At 41.4% G+C, this 14,494-nt stretch overlaps 1 protein-coding gene and 1 pseudogene across 1 annotated transcript in view; both read right to left on the reverse strand.

The window, feature by feature from the left end:
* Positions 1-6,416, reverse strand: part of UST (uronyl 2-sulfotransferase) — a 171,114-nt gene extending 164,698 nt beyond the window's left edge. Inside the window, exon 1 of the mRNA XM_089530222.1 lies at positions 5,891-6,416. Coding sequence (XP_089386348.1) covers positions 5,891-6,176 — 286 coding nt within the window. The 5' untranslated portion in view covers positions 6,177-6,416. The remainder of the gene's footprint in view (positions 1-5,890) is intronic.
* An 893-nt stretch (positions 6,417-7,309) lies between these two features.
* On the reverse strand, positions 7,310-8,662 carry LOC149311020 (septin-11-like; annotated as a pseudogene).
* Between the last annotated feature and the right edge of the window lie 5,832 nt (positions 8,663-14,494).

Consider the following 14,494-nt stretch of genomic DNA (forward strand, 5'->3'; position numbering starts at 1 on the left):
GAGTCCGGAGGTCGCGCCAAAGCCACACTCCATTCCTAAGCACTGGAGTGCAGCTTTGGTGCAGCTTTCGGATTCTTAGGATGCATGCATCATTTAAACAGCAGACCTCCAAAGAGACCCGAAGCAGCTTTATTTTGACAGTCTGTAACAGGCCTAAGTGAGTTTCACATCATGACTAATTCCAAGTTGGGCTACAGCAAGAATGCATAATCTTGCTGCTCTAGCTATGCTGACTTTTTTTTCCATATTGTGGCTTTATAACAAAAGCCCCCATTCTCTAAATTGTTTAGAGCCATTATCAATTTTGCTACATAATCCTCACAACTGCTTCCTCTCCAACAGTATCACTTTTTTCTGCAGAGGTTAGTATGAAAGTAAAGCAACAAGGAAGTGGGTGGGGGTGGAGGGCTTGCTGAAAGAATTCTATTTCTGCTTTTCTTGACAAATCCATGCATAGTCATTTTCTACCCAGAAAAGATTGACTCTCCCATAGCCTTCCAGGCACAGTTATAAAAAGAGCACAGCAGCCACCACCATGTCATTTGTTTTCCCATGACTCTCATTAGACCAACTGCTTGCAATGTGACTACTCTTGCCCATCTGAAAATACTACAACAAATTTGAAATGGACAGCATGCTATCCAAAAAAAATCTATAATATGTCCAAGCATTTCTTTTAGTGACATAAAATGAAAGTGTTTTCTGTAGTGGTGGAACAAATCTTTATCAATTTTACACAAAATATTTCAGAAAGAAGAAGTCCTTCAGGATTGAAAGAAGGAAAGTTAATAAAACACAGACTTCATACATAGTCTGTCTGCCAAACAGATAGTGACTACTGCCATTTTCAGTGCACTCATGTGCTAAAATAAAATCAGGGAACATTTGGCTCTCCAGATATTTGGGTCTTTAACTTTCAGAATTCCTTACCATTGGACAGTATCTGGAGCTTCTGGAAGATAAAATTTAGGACATCTGGGGGTCATGAGGTCAATTTATAGTCGAGTATATATGGTAATCCTATTAAACTAAAAAAAAATCTAGTTTAGTTAGATTTACACAAAAAGAGGGGCAAATTATTACATTTGTGTGTTTAATCACCAAGTTTAATGTAAAAACCTGAAACTGAAAAATATAATTTTATTCTTCACTCAGTTTTTTAAATATATTTACATCACAAGGCTTTCAAGTGTTTCTTTAATCTTCTGAAGTCATCCAAATTTTATAGATATAAAGAAATAAGTGCTTTCAGTAATATGGATTCTTAATTATGTTTAGAAACAGGGTGAGGGAGAATCAGTTGAGACTCCTACAGTCAAAAGCCCATAACAGAATTCATTACCTGGAACTAGTCTTGAGTAAGTGGTTTGAATCTTATCACCTAAACAGTGCAATTATCCAGTGCAGAGGGACTAGCAAAAAAGTGTTTCTAAAATCCAAAGGAACTAGATTTTTGATAAAGAACCAGCTGGGAAATGTAAAACATGTTGTTTTTTAAGGATTCTCTCTCAGGTCCAATCTACACTGTAGAAATAATCCAGCTTGAGATCACTTTAACTGCCCTGACTCAATACTAGGGATTTCTGGTAACCGTAGTTTTGTGAGACATTTAGCCTTCTCTATCAGAGAGGTCTGGTGCCACAATAAACTACAACTCCCAGGATTCCCTAGTACTGAACCAGAGCAGTTAAAGCTGTGTCAAACTCAATTATTTCTGTAGTGTGGACTGGACCTCATTTAATTAATTAATAACTTAATTAATAACTTAATAATAGAATGAATTAATGTTGAAATTCTAACTTAAGTCAATCAACTAAATTTTAAAAATTATTTTAATTTAGTTTCTCCCTTTTGTTAGAAATTTTCTATCTTGATTTATTTTAATTAGTTCCTATCACTCCTTAAAATAAGATCAGCATGAAAGAAGCTACCTTTGCACTAATCCTAATTATTACTATCTTCATAATCTGAGAAATTCTAAAGGGGAGGGAGGGGAATAAAATGAACTCCTTGACTGCCTTCTCCATCTACTTGTTTGTCACTCAATTCAAAATTAGGGGAGGGTACACTTTTCTCTATAGGAAAAACATACCAGAAACCATCAGGGATGGACTGCATGTCATAGATGCCATAAACACATATTTACTGTTCTTTGTCCTTGGAGGACAGAAATATAGTTTTCATCTGTGTCACTTAATAGTTACACGTCTCTATTTCCTATATAAATAGTTTTGAAATCAAAATATCTAGAATAGCAACGTTGTATTCTGCATTGTAAGACACACATTCTTATGCCAGTTCTCATTTCCTGATCATTGTTTTCTTTTCTTCTTGCTTCTTAGCAATTAGCAGAGTATGATTGCCTTTTCATTGCACAACACAGAAGATAATCCATAGCACGTTTTATTTCTAAGTATTTCATAATCTCCCTTTCCAGCTGCATTTGCTTTAAATCAGATTACACTGCTCTACTTAGGTATCACTTATTTCTGCTTCAGGAAACTACATGCACAGCCGCTGCAACCCCCTATGGTTTTCCCAGCTACATACTTTAGAGAGATTCACATTCCTTCAAGGAAGGTTTCAGTGTTAAATGAATTCAGTAGGTATAGGGATTTTAAAACTACCCCAATTTACAATGTAATGTGGTAGCTGAAGCAGCTAGAGGGATGAGGGGGGCAGGGCCGGAAAGGAGAAAGAAGCTTTGAAAAGAAGCTTTTATTTCCATGTCTCAAAGAGAAGGACTTTATTGCTCTTCTCTCCCACTAAAACTGATCAGACCTTGATCAGAGTAAATATTCTTTATAATGCAAGTTGAAATATACATGCATACACAGAGATGTGAGAACTGACAATGCTTAGTGCGCTCTTTGCGCGGAGCAGGAAGGAGCTCCGTTTCGGAGCTCCTTCCTGGTTTGCGGTGCTGCTTTGCGTCACTGGGCGCAGCCTTCAGATGGCTGCACCCAGCAACACAAGGGAGAAAGGGGCCAACTGGCCCCTTTCTCCTCCTCCCTGCCGCCGTGGGGTGTCCTTGGGTCACTCCTCTGCATATATTCAAGGGCGTGGCTTGAAGCCCCAAGGACACCCCTTTCCAGGCTGCGGGGAAGCGGCCTTTTGCCGCTTCCCCGCGGCCTGGAAAGTGGCAGATCGGGGCCTCAGCGGCTGCCGTTCTGACCACTGAGGCCCCGATACCCCAGGGAAAGGGGTAGGTACAGGCCGCCGCTTTTCGGCGGTCTGTAACACACCATAGAATATGGTATACAAAAATCTTGTTTATATAATACTGATTGCCCAGGCAGATGCTGACCTGCATGTGCTATTCTTTAGGAAGCATGCATGACCTCCTGTTGATTAAATGAAATTATAATGGACTCAGAAAAATTGTTTCTGTCCTGTTCCAGCTATTCTAGATTTTAGGTCTACTGTAACATATCACTTCCTTCAAATATGTTCTTGAGCCATTTCTATTTTTAAGGTTCATTATAGCCAATTAAGTGGTAGCCTAAAAACCTTAAAGGCACCAGCTTCCTGACTGAACTTGAAAGCTAAGCAGGGTCAGCCTTTTAGAAGAAACTGGCAAAACCATCTCTGAATATTTCTAGCCTAAGGAAACCCTATGAAATGCCTGGGGTCACCAGACGTTGGCAGGTGATGTGAAGGCACATACACACACATATTTATCCAGCATTACTGTTATTTGGATTCCTAGCAGGGTATTAATTCCCACTATCTATTACTCATCTTTATTTTACCACTGGGACTTTTCATAAATTACAGTGATTGATTTTGTAGTCAGGCCAAGAGTGAACTGAAGGACACCCTTCTTCTCTCCCCACCCCATAACTCAATGACAGAATGACCACGTGGAAACTAACAAGAATGCAACTGAGTAAATATGCCATCTGTTCTTGCTAAAGAAATGGGTATACTGGGCAAAACAAACCAAACGAAACACAACTTGGAGTGCAATTGACCATTCCAAAGTAATTAAAAGCTTACAACATGCAGATCATTATTAATCATGCCCACTGAAGACAGATCTTAAAAACTATAGGCTTAACATGTAAGCTCTTTATGACCAGGGTGTTTAGAGGCCTCCTATTCATAGGGTCACCATAACATGAAACCTAATTTATGGCAACTAAAAACAAAAACAAAAAATGTTAAACAAAAAGGAATCAATTTTCCCATCTGTAAGAACAGGTTGTCAGTTACACAACCCTGCCAGACTCTTGAAAAGGTGTAAAAAATCAGAGACATAGCTGTCTTAGCCTAGAATATCCATACGTAGCGGGAAGTTGCAGCACCTTTGAGACTAGCTGAGAGAGGTTGGAAGCGCGAGCTTTTGTAGACTTGGTCTACTTTTTTCAGATGCATGGAGTGAACTGGTACCCTTTGTATCCTGTAAGGTTGCTATAGACAACATTTTAGGCTTACCATATTTTATTCATGTTTCAAGATAGACATGGGAACAGATGGTCATATATACAGCTGGCATATAGCCACTGATTCTTTATCCATGGATTCAACCATCCATGGCTTGAGAATATTCCAAAAAGATGTAAATTCCCAAAAGCAAACCTTGGTTTTACTATTTTATATACACTATATAACTATGTCATTGTATTTAATGGGACTTGAACATCCACAGATTTTGGTATCCATGGGGATGGTGAGATGTCTTGGAATAAAACCCCAGTGGATACTAAGGGACCACCGTACAAGGATGTTGAATGCAGAGTAAATTACTTTTGAAGGTACATTCTTCTAAACTAGCAACAGCAGTTGCTATGAATAGGCTCTCCCATTTGCGGACTATGCCCCTGAAAGGAAAAGGGTGCACTTATTTTGTTAAAACGTCATTACGTCATAAGCAAATGATACTGATTCTGCAGTGAAAATGATATGGCACTCTATTCTCGACGCTCCCATTTTTTGAAAATTTAAATCATATGATATATTACCATTTTAAAAAACTGCAATTGGTAAAGTATTCAAACACTGGTTTACCACTGTGGGCACTGCTAAGGCAGTTCCACTCTACCAAGCAGGGAGGAGCATCTGCTCTCTTCTTTCCTTGGCTGGCACACAGTTTGTGGAGGTATAAAGTCTCCTCCAACTTTTCTGGGTGTTAAGACTTGCTTACCAGGTGGCAACAGGCACATATCAATGCCAAGATGCCCCTTGGCATGTTAGTTGTCAAAGGAGTAGAGAAGGCGGATATCTATGCCATGATGCCATTTCATATCAGGGGAGTAGAAAAGGCACATATCTTTGCCAAGATGCCACTTGGTGAGTTATCAGGAGAGTAGAAAAGGGACACATCTTTGCAATGATGCCACTTGGTATGTTAGTTATCAGGGGAGTAGAAAAGGCATGTGCGCGCACTGTATATATGCCAAGATGCCCCTTGGTATGTTAGTTATCAAGGGAGTAGAAAAAACAAATATCTGTGCCACAATGCCTTGCGTTGTGGCTATCAGAGGAGTAGAAAAGGCAGATGTCTATGCCAAGATGCCACTTGTAGGATATGTTGGTTGTCAAGGGAGTGGACAACCAGGTATCTATGTCATGATGCCACTTGGTATGTTCATTTTCCGGAGAGTAGGGCTGCACCCACACTGGAGCAATAACCCCGGTTTGGCCCCTCTTTTAACTCTTTGTCTGGCTCAAGGCTGTGGAGCTGTGGGAGCTGGAGTTTGTTGTGGGGCCCAGAACAAACTCCAACTCTCAGAACTCCATAGCCTTGAGCCAGACAAAGAGTTAAAAGAGGGGCCAAACCGGGGTTATTGCTCCAGTGTGGGTGCGGCCAGGGCGCTAGTCCCTAAGATGCCCCCCTCTCTCTTTTCCAGACAGGTCCCCCATAGCCCCCCCTTCCCTGGCTCCTTACCCAGATAGTGCCTGAGGTCGAGGAGAAAGCGAGGGGCGCCTCCGTTGAGCTGGAAGAAGAGGGAGCCCAGGCAGAAGAGCAGCAGGGCGGCCATGCAGAAGCCGTAGTCGCGGAGGGAGAGGAACGGCAGGAGCGAGAGGGGCCTCCGCCGCCTCCAGACCCCGGCCCCCGAGGAGGAGGAGGAGGAGGCAGGGGCCAGGCCCCCCTCGGAGCCCAGCTGCTGCTGCTGCTGCTGCTGCTGCTGCTGCGCCTTGGTCTTCTTCTTCTTCTTCATCATCATCATCATCCTCCTCCCCGTCGTCGCCTTCTCTTCCTCCTCCTCCTCCTTCTCCTTCTCCTCCTTCGCCTCCTGCTCAGAGTACCCGCCGGGGAGAGCGCATCCTCCATCCGCTCCGAAAGCCCGGCCCGAAGGAGCAGAAAAGTTCGCCCGGTCCAGGCTCAGCTCAGGAGGCTGCTCTGCCCATGGCTGCCTCTGCGCCTCCGCAGGAGAAGAAGGAGAAGCAGCAGCAGGAGGAAGAGGAGGAGGAGGAGGAGGAGGAAGAGGTCATCCCCAGCAGCCCCTCCTCACTCAGCCTCCTCCTCCTTCATCCTCCTCTTTCCTCCAGTCTCAGGTTACATACACAGCGTCCTCCTCCGACTGCGAGGGAACTAGGAAAGTTGTGGCGTGCCTCTCCTCCTCCGGCCCTGGCTCCTTCTCCCTTCCCTTCCCTTTCTCCACCGCCAGAGACCCCGAGAGGCTGGACCCCTCACCCCCAAAAAGAGCGGGAAGCCCCCCACCGCCTTTGGCCGCCTCAGAAGAAGAAGGAAAAGAAGACCTGTTGCTTTAACTCTTTGTCTGGCTCAAGGCTATGGAATTCTGGGAGTTGGAGTTTGTTGTGGGCCCAGAGCGGAGCGCCCACAACAAACTCCAACTCCCAGAATTCCATAGCCTTGTGCCAGAGCACTTAAAGCGGGGCCAAACCGGGTTATTGCTCCACTGTGGATGCAGCCGTTCCTCCTGCTCAAAAGGGTTATTCTGGGAGTCGTACATAGTCCAAAAGAACTATCTTTTCCACAGGTTGAGCTTTGGTACTGAAGGGATGGAAGCTGTTTTCTTTTGGACCACGTCTCTCTCCCAAAGCCTAACTGCCTGTTTATTCTGGGAACTCTAGTCCAGAAGAACTAACTTTCCCACACCTTGAGCTTTGATTTTAGTCCGGACAGGGCTCCCATCTCGCAGCTCCTTCTGCCACAAGGACAGCAAAGCTCCTGAAGATTTGCCCTCTGAGGACCTGAAGGCCTTAAATGTGCAGTTTTGTGCACTGTATTTATGTCTGACAGCATGAAGGGCTTGAATATTTTGCTTAATCACCACAGCAACTGCGTATTTCAGAGTAAAAGATCCATTTGTCCACTTATTTATATTTACATTTAGCGTGTTTATATTCCACTCTTCAGCCAGAAAGGCTCTTGTTCCTTTGACAATTCCCTGCCCTCAGGCTTACAATCTAAAGAAGACCTCCTTTTTTCTTGTCCTTGTCTCAGTTTGTTGAGAGCTACCTCCTTTTCCTTGTCTTCTAACAAGGCCTCTTCTTGGTATGTCCTCTTTAGATGGTCAAATTTCCCATGAAGATCTTTTCCAGCTTCCTTCTCCTTCACCCACCTGACAAGCATTTGCCTCATTTCTTTCTCCTTTTTTCTTGGCTTCATGGTTTCTTGAAGACTGAATGGTTTGCTCTCTGGATCCGTGTCTTTGAATCCCATCTCTTTGAGCTTGCAGCATCTGTGAGTCTGCTCCCTCAGGTCCTCCTGCGTTCACTTTTATCAGCATTTCACACAACAAAGTCACTGTGGTTTTCATTTTCATCCTGAACATGGATATTGCCTGGTGCTGGTCATCTTATTGCCATTCTTCACTTCTTCGGTGCCGCCAACAACAGTAACTGGGAGATGGACACTCATAGTAGCATTAATTTCCATGGCTATTGGGGACTGAGAGATCTAGACATCATTGTTTGTTGACCAGCTTCCTCTTGAATTTATGCAGCTTGTGTTTTGCAGTGGTATCAGCATTGGGTATTATTGGGATAATGTTTACCTTGCTCTTGAACTTCTTCATAGTCACCAGATCAGGAAATTTCAGTGGGTGTCAGTAGGTGTGATGAAATACAAGAACACACGAATCCTGATATGATGATAATTAAATGGGGAGCTTGAGCTTCAGCTCCTCTTGAAGGTAGGCCTCAAACTGGGCATTGACATACTCCACAATGGGCTTGTAATAATAATAATAATAATAATAATAATAATAATAATTTTATTTATATTCTGCCTTTCCAATTGCATTGAGGTGGCTTACAACATTAAAACAGCATTAACATACATTAAAATACAAAATAGTAATTAATATCATTAAAACCCTATAACCCAAAGACCCACCCACCCTCAAATCTAAAATGACATAATAATAATAAACAAAATCAAGCAGACAGTCAGTTGATGGAGCAGTCATATTTACTGATATGATTCCCAAATCCTACTGTATCTACAATTGCCCACTTCACATAGACATTGCTCTCCTGAAGTTCATAACATCTTGCTTTCAATTGCACACCAGGCTCATTGTGAGTGGCTAGATCATTTTCAAACTTTGTGTCCAATGGTGGTTTCCTCAACACAAAGGATGTTGAAGCGGAAATCCTGTGAGGTTGGCTTGTTGCCCAGCTGAGCAGGGAGACTGTCAAAACAACATGGCCCCAAAAGAATAGGCTTTGAAGACCATCGTTTGAGCATCCCCTTCCACCGCAATGGCTGTGCTGTTTTATTTTTTCCCCTTGCTGGACTTGGGAGGGCAACTAGGTGGCTGTTGTTCCTGCTCCTGCTGGGACGACAACATGGGCAGTCCTCTACTACATGATATTTCAAAATCTTAGCAGGAGTTGCAAAAGAAGCTGCCTGCCAACCATGCTCTTATGTGGAATAGGTAAATCAGCTTGGTCTCTAGAAGAATGGTAATCAAATATGTAATGAATAATGTACGGGAAATCTTTAGCATCATTACAATGAACATTTAGGAACATTACAAATGTGCATAAGGCTGTAAGTGTGCGTGTATTTTTAAAAAGAGCTTGTGATTAATTATTGAAATGTCTGAAAGCAAATGAGGTGAATAAGGATAGAGAACTTATAGAGATATATTTCTGCTTCCTACTTTCCTCTTTTTTAAAAACAATATACACAAACACAGGGAAGGTTTCCAGATGAAGACCTTCTAGCACTATTCTTGTTCCATTTGCAGACTGTCTTTTCCCACAAAATAGGGCTAAAAGTGGCTTATAAAACCAAATACAGGTAAAAGCACATACACAGCCATAGGTAAAAAAATACAAAATGGTGATATTAAAATGCAGTTAACTACAAAAATTGGTTCTTTATATATACTATTTAAAACAAATCCATCAAACAAGCAAAAGATAAAAAATAAGTTAAAAAGCACATTATTAAAAGCCTTTCCAGTCAGTTTCTAAAAACCTGCTGGACCACAAAAAATATTACATGATGGAAGGATATGTTGTGTGTCCAACAAATGTGCCTGTGAAGGTGGTGGGGCTGGCAAGGGAGCTTCCTATGAAGATCTTCAGGCTCAGCCCGGCTTACAAATGAAGTTGCAGTCCTTCAGATAGGCTGTGTCCATATAGGGTTTTATAGTTCATAAGACAATGGAGCTGTTGTAACTAAGGAATAGTAGTATTCCCCGTAACCTGCCCCCCTCAATAGTCTGGCTGAAGCTCTTTGGGGCAATTAAAGTTTCTGAACACTTTTCACATGTAGAGTGGGTTACAATTATCCAGCAGAATATACAGTAACTAACACATACATCAACATAATCAGATCTGGAATGCTCAGTGGGCACACTAGCTTTAATTGTGCAAATACACTTCTGGCCAATGCAGAAAACTGGGCATAGCAGTTGAGGGCTGAATCCAGGCATATACCTGAATGGAACTTCCTGACTGTTTGACAGTGGAACACATTCTCTAGGAGTGTAGTGGAGTCTCCTTCCTTAGAAGTCTTTAAAAAGAGGCTAGATGGCCATCTGTCGGATATGCTTTGATTGTGATTTCCTGCATGGCAGGGGATTGGATTGGATGGCCCTTGGGGTCTTTTCCAACTCTATGATGCTATGATTGTGAAGCTGTGTCTTCAGCAAGTGTACTGTATAATCCCATCCACCAGAGGCTTGATATCTGTTCCCTGATTTGACTTTCACCTCATCCATGACTGGGTTAAACCTAAATTTGTTTGTCCTCATCCAGTCCATTACTGATGATAGCGTTGGAACCAGGTGGAAAGAAAAAACAGAGTTGGGTGATACTAACCTAGACAACATCTTCCTGCAGTTTCATGTGTTGTGTTAAATTGTATTGAAGAAAAAACCAAAACCTGAGACACTGCAGAGGTCAATGTTCAGAACACTGGACAGGAATCACCTAGCCCCATTCTCTGGACTCTGCCCTCAAGAAAGGAATGTGCCATGATGAGACTCGAACCCAGGACTCTCTTAACTGTCTCCTGCACAATAATTCTCTTTAGATGCCAGCCCTCTGGGTTTCAAATCCCCCCCAACTTGGCACCAACTATTCTTTGACAACCACACACCCACTATCTAATATGTCCCAAACCTAAAAGACTTTTCCCAAACCTAAAAGACTTTTTTTAATGTACTTCTGAAATCACTCCAGACAACTGCTTGTTGAAACAAAGTAAAATATTTATTTACAAGTCAAGTTGAATAAAGTATCTCTTTTAGTGCATGGTGTTCACAATGGATACGGTGTTTAAATACTTCATTAGTCACACAGTTTGAGAGTTTCTTTAGCTTGTCTTTGTAACTGGTTCTTTATTGCTTTATATATGTTCCCAGTATGGACTAAGATTTCACAGGACTTTTTGAAAACTTTTGTTTCGTATAACCCTTCTGGTTATCTGTGACTCCACTAGTCACCAAACACTATGTTTCCCGCAAGAAACTACAACAATATAATTAAAAACACTCTTCATCCCTTTCTGGGGTACCTAAAACCCTTTCTAGCTGTTCCTCACAGCAGCCTAAACTAGCCTCAATGGCTCTTCACCTCTCAGGACACAATAAACATCAACTCTAACTAACTTCAAATACTGCTATGTCCCTCTTTTTATACTTGCTCTTGGGAGCAGTCCCCACATTTGCTTGGCTTTGCTCCCTTTGGCTGTTGTTAAGGTTCTGCCTGTTTTCTCCATAGAATGGATCCCTCATAAAGCAAGTCCCATGCCAATGAGGCAGTCCAGAAAGATATCATGGTCAAAAGCCACTGAGAGATCCAGCAGAACGAACAGTTCCCCTGTCCAGTTCATTCCCCAAGATAACTAAAGCTGTTCTATTTGACAGCAGGGCCTAAAGCCAGATTGAAATGGATCTCCATAATCCAGCTCATCCAGAGCAAGTGAGTTGGCACCAGATGCTAGCAATCAAAAGCCCATGTGCAGCCATCCTATTTTTCCTTTCTTAATGCCCTCCCCCCCCCAGGAAACCTGATGTAAGAACTGATGGAAAAACACTAGGGTTATAAATTGAGTGGGAGAATTCAATCTAAACACCTTGCAAATATTGCTCAAATGCGACAGAACAATTCCTGGAAGCATCCAAAGATACTATGTATTTAATAATTACTTGTCTTCTTTATGGCTCTTTACAATGAAATGTCCAATGTTAAATGTAGGTCCTGATTAGGAAATAACTATGGATTTTGACATGGACAGACAGACTTGGTAGAAGGAAGAGACGGTTTTCATGGCCTACATTCTGGAGTCCTCCAAAACTATTCAGGAGGAAGATTGCCCAATCCTTCCCTCTACCTTCACTATCACCACTTTCCCTTCCATCTAACATAAGCAAGGGAGACTGGTAGTCCTGGGCCAGTTTTATCTTGTCAATTTTCTGCTTGTGATCTTGGCCTGTCTATAGATAGATGATCAAGGACAAAACTGGGTGTGAAAGCAGCAGAGAAATTTATATGCAGTCTTTAAAAGCTTTGGGGCAATTTTTCCTCAGCATTTTGGGACTTTGGGCTGATGTCTCACATTTGAGTGTCCTTGGCTTCATCTACACTGCAGGATTAATGTAGTTTCACACCACTTTAACTGCCATGGCTCAATGCTCTTGCAATTATGCGAGTTATGTGTAGTCGTGTGAAATATCTAGCCTTGTTTGGAAGAAGGGCCTGGTGCCACAATAAACTGCAAATCCCAGGATTCCATTGAATGGATCCATGACAGTTAAAGCAGTACCAAACTGCATTAATTTTGCAATATTTATTAATTTATTTTATGGTATTTATATCCCACCCTTCAGCCCTAAAGGCTATCAGAGAGGCTTCAGAGCCCTTCTTGCACATGATTTAGGTAACAAGGAATGTTGTAATTGTACATTAATCTGTTATACATACCATATATACTCATGTATAAAACTAGAAATTTTTGTCAAAAATTTTACCCCAAAAAGCTATGTCTACACAGATCTACAGATCAATGTAAATAGTGTATTTTAACCCTTTTCCTTCCCTGAGTAGAGTGGCAAAAGGTAAGAGCTTAGTTCATCCTGGGAGCACCTAAAAGAAGCACCAACCCCCTGTACTCTTTCCACCATGATGTTGCTTCTGGGTGAGAAACTGGCACTCTTTGGTGCTTCTCCTCAAAGGAGTGCCAAGTGGAATTGGGCTTAGAAGGATCTGAATAAATCATTTCTGTAAAAAGACGGCAAGCTTTGTCCTTTGCATGCCCCTAAGTTTTATCCTTGACGTATCTCTGAGTCATATCAAAATCCATAATTTTGGCCCAAAAACTTGCCTTCCACTTACACATGAGGTCAACCTATAGTCAAGTATATATGGTATGTTTAAAATTTAAAACTCATTTGTTTTGTTCCGTAGCAGCAGAATTATCTACATAGAAACAGTCTTTAACTGGAATATATTCAAAACAGTCAAAACAAAACATAGGATTTTTTTTCTTCTATGTTTGCATTTAATTTTAATTTTATTTTTTATCTTGGATGTAACCAACTTCTCCAATGATGGTAAGAGAGCTCAGTTCTTTACAGGTCTTTGTCTAGTTAAACAGAAGGCCCTCACTCTTCCAGAACTGTGGTACTGCATGCAATGTATTTTTCTTTTTCTTTTTTTATTTTATTAAGTTCTTTAAGAACCTCTACAGTTGTTTTAGATTCTTCAACTTTTGAACAGATGTAAGAACATAGGAGCAGCATTGCTGTATAATCCAGCATTCTGTTCATGCACTGTTTAAGCAGTTGCCAATAATGAAATCATCAGGAGGGCATGACTGCAACCTCTATGTTGATTCCCCAGCAAGTGATATTCAGAGATTTATTATCTTGGATACTTGAGGTGTTATCAGGCCATCCTAGCAGCCACTGATGACTCTAACATCTATGAATTTATCTAATTCTCCTTTAAAGCTATCCATGTTGGTACTTATCACTACATCTTTGGGCAGGGAATGCTGCAATTTAGCAATGTGAAGAAGTACTGCCCTTTATCTGGGCTGAATCTCCAGTTACTCAGTTTCAATGGATGAACCTGAGTTCTAGAATGGTAAGAGATATATAATGTTATTTGTGTGTGTGTGTCTTCAGGTTACCTGTCAACTTACTGCAACCTTATGAATTTTGTAGAATTTTCTTAGGTACGGAAAGCACAGAGGTGGTTTGCCATTGCATTTGTGTGAAATATATCCTACAGCACCTGGTATTTATTGGCAGTCTCCCATCCATAATGTTATACATCAGGTTTATTTAGCATAGGAAAAGATGAATAAGAGAAATTTTATAATACTGCAACCTTTGCTTCTAGGCAAGTTGATCTACTCCCTTTACCACTGATGTAATCCTTTTCTGCACTATTTCTGCTTGTTACTGTTGTGTGCCTTCACATAAATAAAGAAGTTGGCAGCATGAGCTTTCATAGATTTCAGTCTTCTTCTTCAGATGTATTTCCTCAAAGTCTACAAAAGCTCATGCTCCCAACTTCTTTATTTCAGTTAGACTCAAAGATGCTACAAGATCTCTCTGCACAGTATTCCAGATGTAGCTGCATCATGGATTTGTGCAGGGGTAGCTTGATAGTGGCATTTTTATTTCTGCTTCATTTTCTAATTGTGCCCAACAAGAATCTTTTCTTTTTTTAGAGTAGCTTCACCACCAAATCAACATTTTCATTAAGCTATCTTTCCATCATGATCTCTTTCTTGGTCAGTCATTGCCACCTCAGATCCCATCAGTGTGTGTGTGTTGTGTCTTTTCAAATCATTTCTGACTTATGGAGATCTTAAGGCGAACCTATCATGGGGTTTTCTCGGCAAGATTTGTCCAGAGAAGGTTTCCCATTGCCTTCCACTGAGGGTGAGAGCATGTGACATTCCCAAGGCCATGGGTTTCATGGATGAGCAGGATATACTCAAACCAAGTATATACGTGAAATTTGGTTTTTTTGCACCGATAGACATCACTCTGCACTTGTTTCCAATAAATTTTCATTTCCCATGTTCATGTTCATTTCTTCAACTTGGAGA

The sequence above is a fragment of the Sceloporus occidentalis genome, unplaced genomic scaffold, assembly GCF_023333645.1.
Source record: "Sceloporus occidentalis isolate IW3139 unplaced genomic scaffold, rSceOcc1.0.p SCAF_6, whole genome shotgun sequence".
NCBI classification, from domain to species: domain Eukaryota; kingdom Metazoa; phylum Chordata; class Lepidosauria; order Squamata; family Phrynosomatidae; genus Sceloporus; species Sceloporus occidentalis.